Genomic DNA, 22,500 nt, shown 5'->3' on the forward strand with positions numbered 1-22,500 from the left:
ACGATTCGAACCAGGGAATGTTGAGTAGCGGGTTTGTTTCGTTTGAAGAGGCTAAGGGAATTATCGATCGCGTCTTTTCTCGCTTTTGCTATTGTTGAGAGAAACATGGATGTTTTTGACCTTTCCAGAAGAGAACCAATGATAGGAATAAAATATTTTACACATCTTTCGAGAGAAAATAGCATCACTGAGCCGATAGTGATCACGTAAGAAAAGGAAAAGAAAGTCTCCTCCGGATACGGAAACAATAATTGAGAGCAGCATAAGCGTGGGGAACGCTACAACGTTCCAAGAGTTGGTGGGGAGCATTGGCGCGACCGAGCTACGACCGCGGTGGGGATGCATGATTTCGCAGAGAGCAACCCGTCGTCCATAGAGCAGCGGCGAGAGACCGCAGTCCCAAAGCGTCGGTGGACGCGATCGGTGGACGACCGAAATCTCCCAGTGGATGCGCGTGGATTGATCGGCAACAACCCCGGATACACGCTCTCCTGGAGCTCCAGGAGGGAAGTCTTTCGCTGCTCGAACTCTCTCCGCTCGAATCCATTCCGTTGATTCGAGAGGATCACTTCGAGCAGAACCCATCCCGAGCGTGGCGATCGCGACGGTCGGCGGCGTATAAAACTCGTCTTCGCGCTCCCATTAGGTAACATAAGGTTGTGTAACGTTGTCGGGATCGGGAAGCCACCTTAGCCTGCAACAACCTGCTGTCCTGAAGGGGAATGTGCGTGATATCGTGAATGCCAGTGGATGCGTTTGGACGATCAGTGTCTCGGTGTGTGAAAGTGGTGCAGTTCAAGACCGTGCGGTGAATCACAGAAACAAACAGTCTTCGATTGTGTTTTTTTTTTGTTTTTTGCATACCACCCCATCAAGGAGAAAGTTCTGCCCAAGGCAACGGGCTGTCGATTTCGCTTTGTCGGTGATCAAATAAATACTCTCGCGCGTCACGTCCTGCCACCGTTGCGTGAAGCAGATGGGACTTTTTGCGGTCATTGCCTGAAAGTCCGGCTGTTAAACACACAAACCCAACGTGAGGGGGTAGAAAGTGAAGAGCAAACTTTTTTCGTGTTTTTTGTTTATTTGGTATTTTACATCGTGAAAAAGCAACACCAACAGTGAAAATGGTGTCCTTCTCGCAGATCGTGGCGATGTGTAAGTTCTTTAAATTGTTTTCATCTTTATGTTATGTACTATATGCACATAATTTCTGATAACAAAAGACAATAAGATGAATGGTTCCGATAAGAAAGCAAGCAATAAAACATTTTTATCTCCGTGCGCTGGTGTATTGGACGAACAAAGTAGATATGCTTCAGTTTACTGTCTGTCACAACAATTCAAAGGCGTCCTCGTACCATAAATCTTGTCGCTTTTCGCATCTCGAATGCACTCATTCTAACAGCGCATAGCTACACAACCACCACGAATAGACACAGACGGGTCAGACTGATTAGCCAATTAATCTCTTTGAGCCATTTGCAAACATTATGCCAATTGTAGCTGAATCAACAACCGTCAGCCACATACAGCTCTGTGCGTCCAGCACCGGTTCTATAAAAACTCACCGCTATCGGTTGAACCAGACTTTACCGTTCAGACAACTTCGTTCTGTGGACCGACCAATCGTCTGTTAGCGATGGGACGCATCTCTAATGTCCGTGGAGTTGCCATCCTATTTGTGCAAGTTTGTATCCTTCTCTCGTCCCAAGCGCAAAGCTCCGGCAAAAAAGGAACGGTATCCGTTGTGTTCGAGCAAAAACCGGTGACGGAAGTCATTTGTTCCCAGAGGAAAGCCCTCACCGAGGCCGAACTGGAGAACATGATTGCCACGTGGATCAAGACAGGGAACGAGTGTGCAGTAGGAAAACCCTGTCTCAACTCCAAGAACGTTGCCGATTACAATTCTCTGCGTGCCAAGTGTGCAAGTCCAGCGCGCCGCGCGAAGGAGGAACGCCGGATACTAGTGGATAACGTGGAGGCTGGTCTGCAAGCGATGAAAGATCAGTTCACGCCCCTTAAAGATTCACTCGATTCGCTGGATCGTGAGTATGAACGTCAGTTCCAGCGAGTCTGGGGTGACATAGAAAAACTGCACGCTACGCTCGCCTACACCTCCCTTGGGGCCGGTCGCATTCAGCAGGCACTGTACCATCAGTCGAGCCAGGGCCGACCGATCGGAGATCTCATTCAACAGCTGGGCCCAACGAATGCCGAGGAGTTGCTTGCCTTTGCATGGAATTTCCCCTGGCCTAACCAGCAACCGGAAGTTTACGATAAGGTCGAGGCGGTGATAAAGTCATCCCAAGATCCCGTACTGCAAACAGTTCTGGCGATCGACATTATCAACACCAAGAATCCGAAGCTCGAAGCTAAGGCACAACAGGCGACCGAGTATCTTAGCCAGCTGCAGAGCAGCGTAATGGCCGGTGACTTCCGTACCATTGCATCGCTGGCCACTCGCTTCCCGAAACACTACGCATACCTGAGACAGAGCCTGTTCCAGCCTGCCGCAGGAAGCAAAGCCAGTGCAGCTGCTCTTTGGAATTTGTCCGAACTGCCCGACCATTTGCCGACGGTGGAGGAACGGCTGCAGACAATCGAGGCCATCGTGCAGCCGTTGCTGGGCGATAGTGGTACCCTGGTGGATGACGCCGAGTACTTCTGGCCGCTAACCAAGCTTGCGGACGAGCTGAATAGGGTTCCAGAATCCGAGGATCAAAAGGCGGTGCTGGAGCGCTTGAGAAACAAGTTTGCTACGCACGTCAATCCCAAGTCGCTCGACTACTATCAAAAGCTGTACTCCCAGATCCAATCGTTGAAACCAGCCTCCGGCTCTACCTTGTAGAGTAGACCGACCGGGAAGCCATGAACTTGCTATGCATTGCTTATCCTGTTCAATAAAAATGAACCTCAATTGATCTGATCCCGTTATGCCAGAAGAAGGTGCAATCCATTCCGTGCAGTCCATATGCTGACTCGTTCTCGTTCCCCTGTCCCAAATCGAAGGGACACCCTTGTTGTGGAAAGGAAATTTTTCTTAATAATTGGACGACCGACGGTCAAGTCGCTTCGAAGTCTCCATTAAATCAATATTGCGATTGCTCCACAAGGGTTCTCGTTCTCGGTTTTCGTTTGATACTTCTACCTCCGGCTCCGGTGGTGGCTGACACCGTGGTTTCTCGCGGTCCGACAATTATAACTGTACATTGGCTTGACCAGGCCACATTTGTCCATCTGAATGTGGTTAGCGGCTGTGCGGCCCGACGGTGGTGACGGCGACGGCATCGATCGAAAGGTGGAGAAGATAATCGAAGAGAAGCACCATCTTCGACTCTTCTGAAATCCACGGTGCTCGTGCAGCGTGAAGAAAGGCAACGCTCGTCCGTCCGATCGCGCGATGCCACAGGTTCTACGCAGCAGCACGGTCTTTAGGATTGGTTTTATTTCATGTGACCCGTTTTTCCTGTCTTTCTCCTGTCCTGTCCTTCTTTCGCCGCCTCCCGAAGACTCGACTCGCTCCAGCCACCCGCTCGTTCCAGTGGTATTGCAAGTAGAAGAACCTGTTTGCATATGCCGCGTTTATCCTTCCACCGCGTCCGTGCTCAGGCTGTCGCGACCCATCGTAACCCCCAATCCCGTATTATCCAGGAATACCAACCAGGAACCGGCGTGAACCGGGTTGCAAAGGGAGCGGCGCGTCTTCGGGCGCATGATTGCAGGATGCTACGCGTTGGTCCAGCCTCCATTTCGAGACAAACAGAAAAGGGGGGTGTCGAGGGGGTGTATGTTATTTTTAAACCGAAACACGGCCTGTCGGTCTGGCAGTAGAAGCGGGTCAATGTCCAGGGCAAGGGAGAGAGAGAGATTCCAATTCACAGATCGAGGAGACTGGTCCCTTAGTCTCCATCGAAAACCCGCCAATCTCGCGCGGTTGATGGTTAGGCACGAGGCGATTGGCCACCCGGCATGCTAACGGTATGCCGGGATGCCGCAAAATGGTCCAACATTTCGGGCGAATGTCATCGGATGTGCTAATTTGCGCGAGGTTCTTGTTGTGGCTCTCCGCAAAAGGCCAGCTCGCCTTCCGGTGGCGTTCCGTTGACGTCGTTGCTCACTAATTAACGAAAGTAACGGTGCATGGAGTTCCACCTTCAAGTGGAACTGTCTCATGATCGAGGACATGATCGTGTCTCGCGGCGGACACGGTCACCACATTAACGAACTGAGCAACACACTGAGCGATGGCGAGCGTGAAACATGATGGCGAATTTGATTAGTGAGTAACTTTCGAGCGCGCTATCTAACGAAACACAGATCATCCATCAGCGGCGATGAGCATTTGTGATCCCTTCCATTCAGGCGCTTCCGCTTTAGATAGAATCCAAGGCTGCCAATCCAATCAGCCAACTGCTGGTGCTGGTGCTGCAGAAGAGCGTACCAAGTTGACGGTGAAACCGATCCGCTAGCTCGGTCAAGTCAAGCCAAGTCAAGGAAATGAATGGTGACCATCGCCGTGAACCGTTACCGATGTTTAATGGGTCATGGTCGTCAACGTGAGCTCACCACCGATACAGCACCGCGTCGGTGTACGGTTTTTGGGCGCCCACTACACTCGCGGTCATACGGTTCGCTGTCCGCAGAAACCGGAACGACAGCAACAGTGGCGACGACGACGACAACAACGACGACGACGACGACCACAAGAATGTTCCCTTCGAATCAGCGACTTGTCAAAATCGATTAAGGTCAGCACCGTGGCCGCTTCCAAAGAAAGTAGCATTTGCTTGCGCTCTGTAGGTCACAAAAAGAACAGCGACGTTGCTGTTGCTTGCCTGTTGAACGCAAATTAAGGTGAGATTCGAAGAAAGCAGAATCGCAAATCGACTCGAAAGCCTCAGAAAAAACAGTCCTACGCGAACGAGATTACAGGTTATCTGGTTTCACCGGCATTACAGAGTCGCTGGAATGGCGATAAAATCCCAAAGACGGTTTCGATTACATAGTGGGAATCCTTAGGCGCCGGGCGCACCATTTCATCACCTTTAAGTGGCAGAAATCAGTTTACCAGCGAAGCGTAACGATTGCTCTACTAATAATTAACAACCCCACCCACCTTCATCGTCGCGCCCTCGCTCATCCATCATCAATCATGATCTTGTTTCGAAGGGCTTGTCGAGAGATCGGATCCCCTTTCCCAATGCACGCACAGCTCCGTGACGCGATCGGTGGCTACAATTTTTCCAAGTTTGCTCTCCAAACCAAGCACCTCGCTGCTGCTGACAAGTGCAGATACTTGCGATCGGCCTGCTGGGATGTTGTTCGACAAGCGCACGCCGACTATGATCCGTTCACAGTCGAATGGTTGACGGCACAACAACCAACCGCCGGTGTTCTATCGGTATCAGCGGGTTAACATCGACCGGTCCGGAGAGCAAACAACGGACCGACAGGCGAGTACTATCGGGGGCAGCAGCAGTATTACGGGCTAGAATGTTAACCGATGCACCGTTGCTTGCCCCATAAAGGCGTTGTCGACAACAGGGGTAATGTTGTGCAGTCGATCTCGAGATGTAGAACTCGAATCGGAACCGAATCGTCGGTGGTGATCCGGTTTGTTTTGACCACTGTGCACTCCATGATTGATACACGCAGCTGGAAGCATTGTTAAGCAGCATGGTTAATTCATCTTCTGCTCTGCTATCAGCTACCACAAGCACTAGGCGTAGGTCTTGCACCCAATTAGCGGCTTCTGTTTGAATGAAAACCTCAAGCGGTAATCGGCTGGTCACGGTGGAATTGTTTTTTTTTCTATTAAAATAAAACACCCAGGCCCAAAAAAATGGACGCCCCCGGCCGCATAATTACCATCGCTAGTAGGTCCCTTGGCTGTTGGCTGTTGGCCTCGTGTCGGAGGATGGTCCCACCGCCCGAACTGCCGTGCTACGATTTTCTTTAAACCTTTGTCGTACTTTCGAGCCGTTCCGTTGCCACGGTCCATTGGCCCCTGGGCGACTGCCGTCGACGCATACCGCGCCGCAGCTATCGTGCGAAAATTCGTTACCATAAATCATCGGCCCGGGGTGGAGGCTCCTCACTTTATGGTGAGGCCGCGCAATTGTAGCAATACATTAAATCACGGTTTCATCACACTTTCGCTCTTATTTCTTCCGAAACGCTGCCTGGCTGGCTGGCTGCTGTCGACAAGGTGGTCGATGGTCGATGACCGAAAAAAATGGAGGGAAAAATAAAAGAAAATAAAAAAATCGCGGTAGCTTGCGGTCGGTAGCTAGCTGGGTGTTGGCTACTCTATGCCGTGGCCACTTAAACACAGTGTCGGACGCACGCATAATTCCTAGCGAATTATGGCGCCTGGGGCGTTAGATACACCCATACAAAGGGTGCGTGCGTCATCCCATTATTTGTTTTCCGAAATTATCTACAATTCTTTGGCCATCCGCTTGGAAGCTTAATCGACGAAATCTTGTTTCCTGTATGAACAATCACTTAGCAGTGGCTAACGTAGCTACCAAGGGCAGAAAGTGAATCCCGGTTTGTTTTGTCGTACATTTGAAGCTTGTACGGAATGAATTTCGCTTTCCGCAACAATGCGGATCCAGGATTTTCGCACAACAACCATTCACTCGACGAAGATGAATTCAAAGGGCATGTATTTTTAATAACAAAAGCCACATTAGCCCAGATTCACTCTTTGTAATCTTGCAACAAAATAGAAAGCCCGAATCAGCTGACTGAGGTTGGTCTTGGCATCGATTGGCCTTCTGTCGAGGGAGATCCGTATCAGCCTCACCAGCCCACCGGTGGACCGTGACTGAGCGAACGCAAATCGACCAATCCATCGGCCCTGTAGAGCGGTAGCATGAAGCGATCTGTTGGATTGCATTTCGCGCATCGATTGCATCTGTCTGACCATGACCAATGTGTGGGAGAGTGGATGGATGGATGGATGGGTTGGTGGCAGATCGGACGTACCGTGAAGGGGGAGCTGAACCACGGTTCCATCAAGCGCTGGCGCAACCCAAAAGCGACCAGTTCGGATCGCAGGTTCCCCATGCTTCGGTTGAACTTATGATGAAAGCGTGAGATGTGAGAGGCATGGTGAAACTGAAGATTCGCTCGAGGGATGGTTCGCGCGATGGGTAACAAGCTGCGGGTGGTCTCAAGATGTAAATGCAGCTCCGACGTTGTAGCTACCGCCTGCAAAAGTGACCACTGCGTCTAGTCGCGTAGCCGGTTGATGTAACACAGGTGGATCTGGTCGTTTGCTGGTTGAATGGACCGGACTGGGGTAGCATTAAACATGTTGAATTGGATTTATGATAAGATGAGCCGCTGGTACACAATCAGTGCAAACGATCGGTGGGAGTGAAAGTTATTGTTGTTATACTCATCTTCGTAGCGAGATGCTCTTTTATTCCATCCGATGTATGCTGTAAGCTCACTAGTTCGTTGATTGGTATTAAATTGTGGTAAGATCAGTGAAAATTGATTAAAAGTTATTCCATAGAGGATGTTGACGACAACATGATTAATTCGTGTCCTATTTAGCATCACAAAATGAACTACTCTTTTTGGATTGATCGTAACCGTCGGTCAACGTTTAGGTTTCCACTCACGTTGTATTCGCGAAAGTGGATCGCATCTACAGGTTTCCATCAAGCATATCCTCGTCCACGTCGACGGACGAAGTTGCCCCAAAATAACACCCAAAAGTGAGCGAACCTTTTTGCAAATCCATCAGCGTCCGACACCAAGACGCAGTGCATTGCAAACCACCTTCAAACCGCAACCAAATTGGTTGCTTTCTCCCAATCCGTGGACAAACATTGCCCCGGAATGAACCGTTGTACGCGAGCTGGTCATTGATCATTGGTGTGGTTGTCCGCGAGGTGATTCGAAACCACAAAGTCACGCTGCTACTGCTGGCGCCCGAAACCGTTACTGCGTACGCCGGATGCGAAAAGGTAAACCGGTGGGCTGGTTGCTGGACACCACCGTCGTCATCCGTCGCAGCAACGTATTGACGACTCTGCCGCGAATGCAAAATGGCCAATCTGGCCAAAGACACACAACCGTTAGCCCCGTTGGGTGCCTGCTGTGGTGCCCGTCTTGCGATGGGGATTCTTGGGACCTTTCCTAAAAGCTCAAGCCCCTTCTCCTCCCCCCCCCCCCCATTAGTTCCATCTTGTTTCCCATGGCAATGGCAAGGTTCGTGGTACGAACGGAATCTGGGCTAAAAACGAAAAAGGGGTTAAGCGTTTGCTGTCGTCAGATTTATGGTGCAGCGCCGTCGGTGGGGCGTCAGCCGATGACAACACATTCGATGGCGAGTTTGGCAAACAGTGTACATCCGTTGCGGAAAGATTTACGATCCGACCCGATTCGACTGCGAACGAAACGGTTCTTGCTGGTGGTTGTTGAGCAAAGGTTGTGAATCTTTCGATAACTGGTTATATTCCTGCTTCGTTGGTGGTTGCAAAAAAAAACATCTTATGCCTTCCGCTTTATCTGCGCATGAAGTGTAAAAAACCAGCTACGATTTGCTTAAACAGTAGTTTGGTTTGGTTATTCACTTCTTCTGATGCTTTCGAGGGTATCTTCTTCACAATTCGCTCCGCTTATCAAACGGATGCTCGATCATGCTCATGCTTTCACTGCCGTCAATCGAAAACATGGAAATTGAAACTGATCTAGCGATTATCTGGTGCTGGTGAGGGAAAATTAAAACATTCCCGAAACGAAATTCAGCCGTACGGCCCTCACTGCAGCAGCTGGTTGTTTTCACCAGCTATGTAACAGCACTAGGTTGGCCTGTGCTAGCTTAACTTTCGTTAATTTTTGGGGCTTGGCCAAAATTCAATTTTCATTTCCATAAATCTAAAGAAAAAGTACTTTCACCGCAATAAAGGAATTTTCTGGACACATCGCACTCGGTGTATTCCATTATTAATGTCCGTATACTGTTGACGAACCGCAAGTTAAATGACACCTCATTCGCATACAAACGGAAACATCGCGCTCATCATAGGTAAATCCTTCCGCATGGCGAAGGTTGACTTTCCCCTTTGAGATAACTCAGAGAACGTGGTTCAGTTTAAAATTATGATGGCACCCTGTGGTTGATGGTACTCTGTTGATGAGACAATTCATCTGTTTGTGGCTACAATCGACCGTACGCAGTGTACACGCTACAACACTGGGAAAATGGTACTCGTCGGTGGCCGATCTCGAGGTGTGGTTTGCTTTTGATTAAGCGATTTGAATTAATTTTATCGCCACCACACCACAGGCCCGTGGTTGATGTTGTGGCACCAGGAAAAAGAAAAAACTAACGACCGATGGGAAGCATTTGTGCATTTCTTTTTGGCCCCGTTAGTTATGTCCGCATCCGCAGGTGCGTGACTTGCGTGAGCATTTTCCATTCCATTTTGGTCGAAAGCTATGCTCCAGCATCCAGCTGGCTGCCTGGTTGGTGATCCAGTCACACCGGCGTCGGAGGACATATCAAAGAAGGTGTGGCGTAAGGTGTTCATCACGCGTTGATATTGTTTTTTTTGTTCGTACCTCGTAGCCGATCCATTACAGTATCGTAAAACTTACAGCACACTTCCGGTACTTTCGCCACCCTTTCGTTGGAATAACCCGGGGGCTGAACTAATCGTCATCGGTAACGCGGATCGTTAAGTTCAATACACCTCACCCCCGGGGAAAACCCAATCCAGCAATTGGGAAGCTGTCCCCGTGCCATTCAATTTAGCGTTGTACGTTTAGTGAATTTTGGCGAATGGTACTATGCCACCATGTTTGAGTTACAGGCACGAAACACTTGAAATAAGTTTTCCCGTAAAGGCTGACTAGCAGATAGTTAGGTGAGTGGAACTGCCAAATGGGGAAAACACGCTGGGAACACCCGATGAAGGATTGCGCACCCTCCGTTTGCCTCCAATTGAATAGCGAAGCGAAAGGGAAACTTGCCTGGGAAAACCGTCTTGGAGATTCTCAGCGAGCGAAGATCGCAACGTCGTGATGATACTTTTGATTGGGTCGTAAGCGAGATAAATGTGGAAAAGCGTTGGAAAATGCTTGTCGTCGAAACTAATTGAATCGATTTTTTTTTGCTTCTCGGTTTGCAATGGGCTCGGTGGCGCACCAACAGTGACCATCGTCGTCGTAGCGCTGTTAACGCCAACCTGCTGGACACTGCCCAAGCAGCGTTACTCGCGTGATGGAGGTGAACCGCGCAGTCTCGTCGGCGTCTCCACTAACATCATCACGAGCAGCCTTCTCAAGGGTTCAGCGGAATCCAACGGAAATCATGTGTTTTCTCCGATCGGTTTCTCCTCGATACTGACCATGATCAGTGAGGGTGCCGAGGGACAGACACTGAAGGAGCTGTACGATGTCTTCAAATTCCCCACCGATCGAGATCTAGGTGAGTAATTTTTATGACAGGTTTTGAGTGTAAAACAAGCCATTTTTCTCACTTATCTGACTTATGTTGTCCCCAACAGTTCGCCGAGCGTACGACGAGTCTCTGAAGCGGCTGAGTGGCCAGAATCCTGCCAACGAGCCACAGTTTAAGACCTGGTTTTACATCTACAAGAACAACTCCGTCCATCAGGCGTATAAGGATGTACTGGAGCGTAGCTACGGTGTTGAGGTGCGCGATATCGAGCGTAACGATTACGATTTCGACGAGCCGAAAACGTCCCTGGAACCGGTGGTGGCTGATGTAGAAGAAGTAATTGAGGAAGAGATCACGGAGGAGAATAACAATCTGGGCGGAGACAATCGAATCATGGAGCAGGAGGGTGGCAACAGTAACAACAGCAAGGACATTGTGGACTTTGAGGTGCTAAAGATCAAATCGGCACTGCCGATTGGTGATGCCAAGGATGATGTACGGATTGACACAGGCATTACTACCAATTACGATGAGATTGAGGATGAGAACCCCAAGTTCGACAAGAACATTGACGATAAGGAGTATGTCGACCCAACGAAGATTAAGGCTGAGCTGGCGAAGAAGAAAATGGATGCCATGAATGAAGTGCTCGAGCAAGGAGAAACAAACACCAAGGATAAAGCCATGGCCACCGACTCCGACAATCAGGAGCACGCGAAACTTTCACTGCCATTGAAAAAGATTGGCGCTGAAAGCGATGAACTAGAGATTATGCAGCTCTCCGATAGCAATGTGTCCACACGCAAGGTATAGCGCCACTGGAAGAAAAGCATCACTCTTTGTGCTAACATCATCTTTCTTTCTGCACAGTTCAAACTAGGTAGGTCTTTCCTGACCGGCGATATTGCATCGGCACTCAGTGGTAATTCGTTGGTTGGGCGAAAGCTCAACGCCAAGCAGGACGATCCGCAGCCAAACGAATCCAAAATGCTTCTCTTTAATGGGCTCTACTATCGGGGTGCATGGGCAACACCATTCCAGGTAAGTGGTTGAGCAATGAAGTTAGATCTTTCTTCGATTCTTCGGAAATAAAATACTGTGTATCTCCTCGTTAGCAACTACGAACGGAAGAAAGCATGTTCTTCACCAACACCGAAGAAAAGCCCGTCATGATGATGCGATCGCAAGGAATGTTCGGAATTGGCAAGGATGATCAGCTAGATGCCAAGTTCTTGGAGCTACCGTATAATGTAAGTCATTAATCCGAGCAAGCTTGGTGTACTGTCGTCCCTATTTTACGATATTTTTATTGTTTGTTTGTTTAGAACTCCCGCTACTCGCTGCTGCTGATGGTACCAAACAGCAAAGATGGTCTGAAGGAGCTGATCAAAAACTTCAATCCGGACACGCTGAGCACGGTCCAAAAATCGTTAGTTCAAATGCCAGCGCAGATCTGCATTCCAAAGTTCCGGATTGACACCACCAGCCGGGCCGAGAAACCGTTGGCGAAGGTAAATTGTGTCTCCTTAATAGCCAGTTGCCTGCCTGACAATTCCATGGACATTGTCAGGCGGGCGTACAGTTTTTGGATAATTCTTACAATATCTACATATTACATTACAGCTTGGATTGATCACCATGTTTACCTCGAAGGCCGATCTGAGCGGTATCACGGATGAGCAGAAAATCCACGTCGACGAGCTGGTGCAGCATGTCTCAATCCGCGTCGACGAGGGCTCTAGCAGCGAGAACGCACTTTCTGCCACGAATACCATCGAAGCGAAAACGTTGGAAAACGATCGCGAACAGTTCCTTGCGGACAAACCGTTCCTGTTCTTCGTGCGCGACATCGTGGACGATATCGTGATCGTGGCCGGCAAAATCACGGATGTTCCGTACGCGGAGTGAACAAACCCAACGATGCGTCAAGCATACGTACACCTTTAACTGTTAAGCATAGCCTGTAGTGTTTGGAAGCAAGCAGATGTTACATACGTAGTCATAGCACGAGATAGAGTTCAGATTCTGTCCGCATTTTACTGATCCGTTCCAGACCGGATTCAAACCCCGTAATGTGCTAGTCGCATACCTGTCGATATGGGTATGCGATGACGAAGAGCTAAAGAGCTTATATTGAGCTCGGCAGCTCTCGGTGAAGCTCCATCCAGGAATGCTTGATTTCAGGCAACGGACCCAAATTGCCCCGAACGTTACCTGTAGTTGCTCTTCTTCCGCTGGCGTTGACTACGAATCTTTAAATCAACTATCTAGAACCGCTTGTGATGGGCGTGTTCCCTTCTAAACCAAGAGTGGAAGGATTTACTCTTCATCCTTTTTTACGCCTTCACGTCTTTACTCTACTCCGAATCTCTTCTAATGGAACAGTTAATTCAAGGTTCCACTAGATGACGATCGACGACAGTGCCGACGTAGTCGAACAAACGTAACCCAGCAGCACCGAAGACATTTGGCCAACTAAAAACACGAATCAGATGATGCTTTCGGGCGAACGGTCTCGTTCTGAAATATGATACGAAGAGGTATTTCAAAATTGTAGATCACCAGCTTTATCGCTCGAGAGACATCATCTTTTGGTTCGGTCAGATTGAGAAACTACAGAGCAAAGCGGAAATCAACGCTTAACACCTGCCTGGCATGCGAAACATGGGAACATGGGACTCGCCAACATGGGAACCGGAATGGGCGGTGCTACTATGTAGAACGCACCTAGAACGTAACAGACTGCTAGGTAATGCTACGGATTATTTATGATTCTTTATTGTAAACGAAGGATAATTTTTACTCGTACCGTAATAAAATTGTGCAAACTGCATGTACTTTTCAAAGTTATGCTCGATCTATCGTTCGCCTACAGTGAGCCTGTCTTTTCACTTTCCAAATAAAAAATAACACATAAAATTTGATTGTTGATTAGCCGACTTGTCGATATGAATCGTGCTGGAACAATTGAATACTTTTAGCTGTAATTTCTTTTAACTTGCAACTGTAACTGTTTCCAAAATGAACCTAATTTTCGCACGAAATAAAATCTGAAAAGGGGGATTGCACCTCACAACGATTCTGAAATGCAGCGCCACAGAGCGTTCATAAACTTTGGCACAATAGTGATGCATTGTTGTGATCTCTTAAAAAGGGTAAGGAAGCAAAAGTGGTCGTTCAATCCCGGTACACTCCCGATACGCAAAAGACCACGAATGACTACACACCCAAATCACCCAACCGATGCTCACACAAAAACCGGATTGCAGAATCTTTTGGATTTCCCCCAAATTATGAACAAGCAGCCTTTGGCAAGTGTGCGTCATGATTTAAAACCCGCTCCGGATAATTTCTACCTCCAATAGGTACGAATTACTACGTCATTTTTCACAGTTGCGAATATTAACCTCCTATCAATTGATAAACCGCATCAGCAAGGATTGCGTCCTCCTCACACACCACGAGAAACAAATAACCAACCTTCAACTCTCACAACGACACCGGAAGGTTAATATTTCACGCTCATGTGACAATAGCCAGCATCAATAACGCACAACAAAAATGATAAAACTTGAAGCCGGCTGTTTGTAACAGGTTTCTCCGGTGTCCTCGAAAACATACCGGCAATCATGGGATTAGCGATCGTGCAAGCACGTCTCAGTCACCGTACAGCCACCGAGCAGGGCAGTTCTGTCTGGCGCGTGCATCGCAGCGGCTCGATCAAGTGAAACACTATTGCACGCTGGTGGTACCACCACGAGCATACACAAACCACGGCCGGCTAGCACCGGTTGATTAGCGCTTCGGGAAATCCCTCGCCGACAGAAACCTGTTCGCGGTGGAGCATCGTCATCGAGTGTGACAAAGCGGTAGAGCAACTGGTGGGTATACACAGCCCGCTGGAAAGGTCAACAAAAAAAAAACCCAGTGCTCGTGCTACCGTTCGATACGGCGATCGAGTTGATTTTACCTGCTGTGTTGATGTGCTTTGGAGGTTTTCATCGTATATTGACCATCGTTCCGTGAGCATCACGGATTTTCATATGGCGTCGGGCAATCGTAATCGGTGGACCAGTGGTTTATTGTACGGTAAGTGATCATTGGGATTCCTGAACTCATCAATTAGTAACCTAACAACCAATCTACATGCAACAGAAACTTGTTTCCTATGGGAACCTACGAGGAATATGTTAAAAAGCTGAAAAAGTATTATTACAGTGTACAGCGAATCCTCAAGCATACCGCTCAAGGCTTTATTCTTAAACTCAAAGATTATAACATTAAAATACCCCCACACATAAGCCCTAAGTGAACTTCCAAGCTGTGGACATTCAAGTTTTTGCGATACGGATTGTCATAGAGTGAACCAGATTGAAGATATTGCCTCAGCCGCTGTTTTGTGTATGTGTTAAGCTATGTGTGTAGTGGCCGTGGCAGATTGTCTTGCGAGCCGGAAGAACGCGTTTGCAGTGGCAGTCCTAAAGAAAAATGACCTCCAAAAATTCCGATAATCTTCACAAACATGTGCTGGATTTTCCAGTTCGCTAAAACTCCATTCCCAGTGACACATACATAAAGATTTAGAAAAAAAAACCACCAGGTAGCAAGAAGAAATTATGTAAATTGGGAACGGGATTTCCCGCGTGATGGAATACCAAACAAGTCAGAGTAATGAAATGCAAATCTTTGCAGAACCCACAAATCGGTACATCTGTTGGAATAGTTTCAGACTTTTACCGATGATAAACAGTGCATCATACGCTTTCACATAGTTAAACTTGCCCAGAGCTCATAAACATGTTTTCTCATTATTCCTTCCAGCTACCACCGTATGTGTACTACTGCATACTGGAAATTGTAACCCACAGCAGCAAGGGATCCGTTTCCTTAACGGTGATGAATTCTTCAACCCCATAAATTCCCAAAGTGCATTCTTCCCAGTGCGAAACATTTTCCCCAATGCAGCCTCCGATGCATTGAAATCACGTGTTGGATTGTCGGATGATATACAATTCCCGACACAGGTCTCAGGCCAGCCTCAATATGGACAAGAATCGCAAAACCAACAATTATCGGGTTCTGCGCAACGGGTACAGCTCCAACCATTCCGGCAACAAACGGACAGACCGAACGGCGACGGCAGTCCTGGAGCATTGAAATTCGCCTGGAGTATGCTGAAGGTAAAATGCTAAATACTTATGATAATCTGTATTTTGCATTAATTTTTGCTAATTTCACCGCGATGTTCCCTTCTTCTTCCAGGCAGTCGTGTTGCCGCAAGGCGGAAACAGCGTTATTTGTCCAATCTTACCTCAGACTTTGCTGGCTAGCCTTAGTGACGTGGCCAGCCCGCAAGCTAGAAGCGAGCTGCAGTCTACGCTTTTCGCCTCACCGGATGAACTGAGACCACTGATTCAAACGCAGTTAAAAGCAGTTAACCGTTCCTCGGAGAATCTGTTGGACTACGCCATGACCTACATCATGGGCAAAGACTTGACTATTAACAGAGAGTTACGCGAGAAAGCCATGCAAGATGGAGTGGAATTCCAGAACGTGGACTTCCGTAATCCGCAGGCTGCTGCCGCTACTGCCAATCAGTGGGTGTCGACCAAAACCCGTGGAATCATTCGGGAAATTTTCTCTCCTCGTAAGTGATCCTTTCTATTGCTTTGTTTGCTATCAAACATTATTGTTAATATGTTAATGTCCTGGCATTACAGTATCGGTGGACAGTTCCACTCGTCTTGTGATGGCCAGCGTTATCTACTTCAAGGGCAAGTGGAAGTATCAGTTTACACAGACCAAAAAGGAACCATTCTATGCACGTCCTGGCCAGTCTCCCGTGCAGGTGCCAATGATGTATCAGTTTAACAAATTCCGAACCAACGAGATCGCTTTGCCGGGCGGTGGCGGTATACGGTGGCTGGAGCTTCCTTACGAGGGTACTAATGGACTGTCGATGATTGTGCTGCTTCCTCAAACACCGCACCAGCTGGAACAATCCATTAACCAGATGGGAGAAGCAAACCTGAACGCACTCATGGACGACATTAACGTACCACGTGCAGTCACCAAGGTTCATTTGCGATTGCCCCGTTTTGAGGTGTACAGTAGCGTTTCCTTGGTTCCTACTCTCAAGAACCAGGGCCTTAGAGAGATCTTCCAGAGTAACCAGGCCTTACGAGCGCTATCCAATGAGCCGCTGGTAGTGGATGATGTGACACAACGTACGTACATTTCGGTTGACGAAGTAGGTACCACCGCGACATCAGCTGCCGCGCTGTCCTTTGTCGCTCTCAGCGCAGCGCCACCGCCAGTGATAATCAACTTCACCGTCGACCAACCATTCGTCGCGATGATTGTCGATAAGATCAACAGGTATCCTATGTTTGTGGCCAAGGTTGAATCACCGGCCTAATGCACAGGAAACCGGTACGGTCTGAGTCTAATTTTATGATGTACAATGTCCGTATAACGCGAAGGCGTATAAAACCTCTGTAAGCGATACTAAAAATCTAAAGTGACATATTTTACGCTGAATTGATCCGCCTTTGCGAAACACAAAGTTAAAAGATCGAATGACTCTTACAAATAAACAGTGACAAAATGAGATGTATTGTTCTATTCTACGCTGTTCTTTGATGATAATATTTTCAGGTAAGCCCTCATAGTATGTATAAAAGCTCGTCACAGTGAGATTAGTATACCGCAAAAATATAGTGTACTTCTCCTACAAGTCTGCAACCATTCAATGGCGCTCGGAAGAAACAAACTGGACTCGTTTCGAAAAATTTTGTATACTTAAATAGACATGAACCGATGTAATATTCAAGTTGAAATTTGTGTAAAAGGGAAAGAAGATGAAAGCATATGAAGGCCACACAACATATCAAAAGCCAGTTTGTTTCTGGTTAAAGGCTTTCCTTCCTTCCCGATGAAGATGGCTCGGTGAATCCCAAGCTGAGAGAATGAGATAACGGAACATCATCGCTCGCACGATCGCGATGCGATCGCGGTTGATCTCGCGGACGTCGGCGCCCGTGTGTGAGTGAGTTACTCAGAATTGGACACCAGTGGTCGCGTTAAACATGAGAGGAGGCGGCACCTTGGAGAATGACCAGCAGTAGCCGTTTCAGTTTCGTGATAGCTCTCGATCAGCACAGTGCAGCTTCGTGTGATCGTGCCATATAATAGTGGCCTCCAATCTCTCTTGTCTACTCGGAACCGTTCTTAGACATCGACAAAAGCAGGATTAGCCAGCTGCATCAAAGCGACAACGATGATGCTTCAAGCATTAGGCCTTTTCGGTAAGCGTGCAAGCAGCAGTTCTACTCGTTGCAAGTGGAGGCTGAGACCAATACAGTACAAGTTCTGATGCGAACAACGTATTCCGCGGGAGAAGATCGCATCTTATCAGCTCATTTGCTCGACCTGTAACCTCTACGAAGCATCTGATCGACCTCAGGTTGCTAATTCTATCAATTGATGTTTGTCTCAGTGTGCATCGCTGGAGATGGCCGCTATTATTGTAGTGTTGGTAAATTCCGTTTCGATGTTAGCCCTCGGAAATTCCCGAACCGGACAGACCAGAATCGTTTGCGAGGGAACAAGAATCGATACTCACGGATCTTTTTGTTTGCGGTAGCAAGTTTGTTTAAGATAATAGCTGCTAAATAGGTAGCCGGGTGTTTTGACAGTTTATGATGAGCTCATGCTCAGAATCTAACAGACGTAATAGGTAGTTTACTATTTCGGTAACGGAGCGTTATTTATTTTATAATTTTTTCGCATTAATCACGATCGTAATTTAAATTATCATTTTTCTTCCAGCTTTTACCACCGTAGCGTTGTGTCAAAGTTACGCATACACCGGAACCATCAGTTTAACTCAAGATGAGTTTTGTCATTTCAACAATATCTCACACAGTCAATGTGATAAACAGTTTGATTCCTATTTGAGCAAAAACCCGTATTTGAAGAAATGTTCTGCTAGCAGTCCAACCTATTCAAATCGATGTCCATCGAACGACGAATTTGGAACTACTAGTACGACCACCAATAACGATGTACTGTCGTCAAACGCCGTTGAAGAAGCCACGGAATCGATCACTCTTCCGGACATACAAAATCATGCGGGTGATGAAGACATCGAAATTCCCCCGGCGACCGATGTTTCATACAGCAGAAAAATCATGGACTTTTCGCTCCGACTGTTTCAAACAGCCTTCCCCAAAGGCAGTCCTGATAACTACATACTGAGCCCGGTCATGGTGCAGACACTTCTGTCCTACCTGAACGATGGTGCATCGCAGGCAACACGCCAGGAAATGAAAACCATTCTTCAGCTCAGCACGAATGATCTCAAAGAGATACGGAGCGTTTTCCAACCGAAATCTGAAGAGCAACCAAAGTACAAGCTTGATGTTGCTTCGCAGATTTTCAAATCGCCTCTGATTGAGCTCTTGCCCGGGTTTCAGGATTCGCTGAACCGAAACAAAGTGCCAATGCAAGAAATGGATTTTACCAATCCACGTATCGCTGCGAACGAAATCAACCACTGGGTCAACATAACTACGCGCGAGAAAATTACTTCAATTATTGATGAACGTTAGTGTTGCATTTACGATGTGTTTGTTGAGCATCATTAAATACTATGAACCATTTCAGGTTCTTTGGATCCGGCTACCCAGCTTATGCTGCTGAATGCTATCTACTTCAACGGAACATGGTTGTACAGTTTCAATAATACAGTACGCGATACCTTCCATTTAGGAGGAAATAAGCAACATCCGTGCAATATGATGACACTCTCGCAAAAGCTCCGTTACGGCTACACGGGTCCTAACGAAGACGATCAAAAGCTGTTGTGGGTCGAGCTCCCATACAACGGCGATGAGATGTCCATGATTCTGCTGCTCCCTGCTAGACGCTTCAAACTGGATGAAGAGCTGCTAAATTTCAAAGTAAGTGATTTGGAAAACATACTCGCAGAGATCGAAAGGAACAACAAGGGGAAAATTAAGGTCAAGCTACCAGTTTTCAAAGCTGAAAGTGAGGTTTCGCTTGTTAAACCACTGCAACAGGTAAGCACAGCGCACTCGATGCGAATGAGTTTAGTTAATTAGCATCCCTTTAATCCCGGTCTTCGTTTCAGATGGGCTTGCGAAGTGTGTTTGGCGACGGAAAACCATTCGCCAAATTATCCAACACGAATGTAAAGATTTCAAATGTCAAACAAAAGTCGTTTTTATCAGTCAACGAACGCGGAACGACTGCAACAAGCGTTACGGTGGCAACTATTATTCCACTCAGCCTTCCTCGGAACGTGGAGTTTATTGCTAATCAACCGTTCGCTTCTATCATCATTGATAAAAAGTCAAAAATACCCTTGTTCATCGCTAGAATTAGTAAGCCTGAAAGACTAAAATAGTCAATCGTCGCTTGCTGACATTTCTCGAATCGCAATGGTTCTTTTAATTGATGATTAATGACCTTTGATAAAAAATAAAAACAGTTAAAAATACGCGTATTGGTGTACATTACATTTTGTATTCAGTGTTATAGAACCTTTGATTATCAACCAATATAAAGTAATGGGCGGTATAATTCTAATAATTGATTGTAGTCCAATGGAAAATATAACTTATGAATTATAATTTAAGTTGAAATTGGTTGATTGGCATTGAGACACTGATAAAAATGATCCTTTGGTTATGTTTATAGTAGTGCTATCGTTTCTTCTACTTTAGCTCTTTACGCTCGATCGCGATTGGTGGTAGAATTTTCCATTGCGGACTAAACGCACTCGTCGGATGCAACACCTGATAAATCTGATTTTTGGCAAAAGAATGACACAAACCCCAATCATAAACTTCAATGTTAGTAAACAATAAAAAGTCATTTGTCATTAGTAGCCACAGCCAATACGGTATGAAGATTTTGTGTTTGCAATGTGAAGGGGCATTATAGATATGATTGCTAAAAATGATAAGAGCGTCTAGGAAAATGATTTAGTGGTCAAGATAATGCTTCATGACAGTGCAGTGCATCTTCTACCTTAAAAAATCCCTTTAAAATACCGTTTAAGTCTTACATCTCTTGTGTTAGTTCGGTATTTCAATATTGGTTTTGTTCTTTGTTTGTAAATAATGGTAAGTAGCACTGCGTTTGCTGGCTTCACTTGACTATAAGCGGATTATTTATAATTAGTGTAAGGTTGATAGTAATGCCTCATACTATCAAGATTCCCACGGTCTCTGAGAAGAAAAAAAGATTGACAAACCAAACCAAATTTAGTAATAACAATAATAATTAGAATAATACAGGGTGCACGCTAGGATCAGTTAGCAGCTCCCGTATATTTTCCTGTGCACCTGATTGAACAAAATTTATTCATCGTTTGCTTTTCATAGGATATGATTAACTATAACGATTTTCTATGTCTTTCTATACACAAGCTTTTATATCAAAAGCTCAACTAAGGATGAAAAAAGCATTTTCATCGCGAGCTCGCTCACAACAAATATTCTACACACTCTCCTATCCCGCAGTAGTACGGAATGTATTGTGGCAGAGCTTTACTCTCACAGCGCGTGCCCTGGCTTCCATGCCGGCGTTTTCCGAGTACATGCAGCCGGTTGTTTTCCACCACTGGGTGACGCGACATAGCAGACGAGTTTCACTTTCATTTCAACGTTCGATTTCAACACGAACGGAAGCCTTCGCGTATCCTTAGGAGCCGAACACGGTGCCGGTCACGAACGACGCGTTCTCGGGACGGAGGCTGCGAAGACATCGATTAGTTCCGTTGTTTACCCTTAGAAAATGCACTACCAGAGCACATAGTTTGTGTTGCATTTAGTGTTTTCGTTTCGTGCAAGTTTTCGGAATGAAGAGTGAATTTTGAATATTTCGGTCATTTGATTTATATGGCTTAAAAGAAAGAATATAAAATAGTGCCATTTAAAACAAATATCTAAGTGTTTCAGTGAAACTCCTAGCAGTCACCAACCGAATGCAAAAAATCGTGAAATTAATACAAATGTGATTATTACGCTCAGAGATGGATTTGCTTTCGAAAGGTAAAGTAAGCTTGGAAAACAATGAAAACATTTAGAGCAAAATTTGTTGCATTTCTTGGAAAATTCTCATAACGTTCTAAATTGAAAAAAGAATCAGTCTTGTGCACTGCTTAAATCAGAGTGTGAGTTACCATTGAAGACTGCTGCTCGAGACCAGCGACTTTAGAAAAAGGCACTGTTACACCATCATAACCATTATGAACATAGGGAATTAAATAAATATTTTTTAAAGCCTCCCCCCCCCCTCTTCCTTAAAGCATATACGAACGACCAAACCGAAATTTTAACAATGTGTGTATAATGTGTTTGCACACTTGAAAAAAAAAACAATATATGTGACCTACAAGTATGTATGCAGCCAACGCGACACGAGACCATATATTCTTATACAAACATTCTTGAGCTCTGATTCTGGATACTGCTACCCCGTGCTCAAGCGGTTTCAAATGCCATTAAGACTCATGGTATTCCCTACCTGGCCCTACTTTCTTGCAGACCATACCACGTGTTCGTACAAAAGTTTTCGCTTCATTGCCGGTGCCGATGGTACTGATCGAACAAACATGTTCGATCGTATCGGGCAGGCAGCTCGTTTTGAAAATCGACAAAAGGGGCACAGTACAGTTAGCGAGTTCTGCATCACACGTTTCAACCATACTGTGTTCAACAGACGCCGCCGACATAAGCGAAGGGTTGGATTTATGAGCTTCTTAACTTTGCACGGCTTCAATTTCGCGACATTTTTCGTTGGAAGGCAGAAACGCAAGGAGATCATTTCATCATTCGCCTGTACGATATCAATTTCGAACGGATTAACGAAACGGTTCCCTGTAGAACCCTGCACGATATATGGTTCCACAATCTAAACGTACATCTGTTATGCCGAATCTTCGAAAGGCCCATCATTTCGCCGACTTAACACAGACTGTTAAAAGCAGTCGTTGCTTGAACGATTCCTTAAAAATGCTCTCACTACACGCACACCACGTGGCG

At 46.5% G+C, this 22,500-nt stretch overlaps 4 protein-coding genes across 4 annotated transcripts; all 4 read left to right on the plus strand.

Moving 5' to 3' along the window:
• The first annotated feature begins 803 nt into the window (after positions 1-803).
• On the plus strand, positions 804-13,240 carry LOC126568926 (serine protease inhibitor 42Dd). The gene is made up of 7 exons (XM_050225622.1): positions 804-1,155; positions 10,178-10,453; positions 10,533-11,233; positions 11,297-11,467; positions 11,542-11,676; positions 11,752-11,937; positions 12,050-13,240. The coding sequence occupies exons 1-7, from the start codon at positions 1,125-1,127 to the stop codon at positions 12,332-12,334; spliced, it is 1,785 nt and encodes a 594-aa protein (XP_050081579.1). The 5' UTR covers positions 804-1,124; the 3' UTR covers positions 12,335-13,240.
• LOC126568929 (uncharacterized) lies at positions 1,600-2,932 on the plus strand. The gene has a single exon (XM_050225626.1). The coding sequence runs from the start codon at positions 1,640-1,642 to the stop codon at positions 2,846-2,848; it is 1,209 nt and encodes a 402-aa protein (XP_050081583.1). The 5' UTR covers positions 1,600-1,639; the 3' UTR covers positions 2,849-2,932.
• Positions 13,241-14,101: 861 nt separating the features above from the next.
• On the plus strand, positions 14,102-17,036 carry LOC126568928 (glia-derived nexin-like). The gene is made up of 4 exons (XM_050225625.1): positions 14,102-14,515; positions 15,248-15,606; positions 15,689-16,073; positions 16,147-17,036. The coding sequence occupies exons 1-4, from the start codon at positions 14,470-14,472 to the stop codon at positions 16,842-16,844; spliced, it is 1,488 nt and encodes a 495-aa protein (XP_050081582.1). The 5' UTR covers positions 14,102-14,469; the 3' UTR covers positions 16,845-17,036.
• A 537-nt stretch (positions 17,037-17,573) lies between these two features.
• On the plus strand, positions 17,574-19,951 carry LOC126568927 (leukocyte elastase inhibitor-like). The gene is made up of 4 exons (XM_050225623.1): positions 17,574-17,733; positions 18,257-19,033; positions 19,094-19,509; positions 19,581-19,951. The coding sequence occupies exons 1-4, from the start codon at positions 17,706-17,708 to the stop codon at positions 19,854-19,856; spliced, it is 1,497 nt and encodes a 498-aa protein (XP_050081580.1). The 5' UTR covers positions 17,574-17,705; the 3' UTR covers positions 19,857-19,951.
• The last annotated feature ends 2,549 nt before the right edge of the window (positions 19,952-22,500 follow it).

This window comes from Anopheles aquasalis, chromosome 2, assembly GCF_943734665.1.
Source record: "Anopheles aquasalis chromosome 2, idAnoAquaMG_Q_19, whole genome shotgun sequence".
Taxonomy (NCBI): Eukaryota; Metazoa; Arthropoda; class Insecta; order Diptera; family Culicidae; genus Anopheles; species Anopheles aquasalis.

Bases quoted from the DNA above. Each gene is read 5' to 3' on its own strand.
- LOC126568927 (XM_050225623.1), top strand. From the start codon at position 17,706: ATGATGCTTCAAGCATTAGGCCTTTTCG. The intron at 17,734-18,256 runs GTAAGCGTGCAA...TTTTTCTTCCAG, and splicing joins TCAAGCATTAGGCCTTTTCG to CTTTTACCACCGTAGCGTTG. The intron at 19,034-19,093 runs GTTAGTGTTGCA...GAACCATTTCAG, and splicing joins TACTTCAATTATTGATGAAC to GTTCTTTGGATCCGGCTACC.
- LOC126568926 (XM_050225622.1), top strand. From the start codon at position 1,125: ATGGTGTCCTTCTCGCAGATCGTGGCGATGT. The intron at 11,234-11,296 runs GTATAGCGCCAC...CTTTCTGCACAG, and splicing joins GCAATGTGTCCACACGCAAG to TTCAAACTAGGTAGGTCTTT. The intron at 11,468-11,541 runs GTAAGTGGTTGA...TCTCCTCGTTAG, and splicing joins CATGGGCAACACCATTCCAG to CAACTACGAACGGAAGAAAG.
- LOC126568928 (XM_050225625.1), top strand. From the start codon at position 14,470: ATGGCGTCGGGCAATCGTAATCGGTGGACCAGTGGTTTATTGTACG. The intron at 14,516-15,247 runs GTAAGTGATCAT...TATTCCTTCCAG, and splicing joins GACCAGTGGTTTATTGTACG to CTACCACCGTATGTGTACTA. The intron at 16,074-16,146 runs GTAAGTGATCCT...CTGGCATTACAG, and splicing joins TCGGGAAATTTTCTCTCCTC to TATCGGTGGACAGTTCCACT.
- LOC126568929 (XM_050225626.1), top strand. From the start codon at position 1,640: ATGGGACGCATCTCTAATGTCCGTGGAGTTGCCATCCTATTTGTGCAA.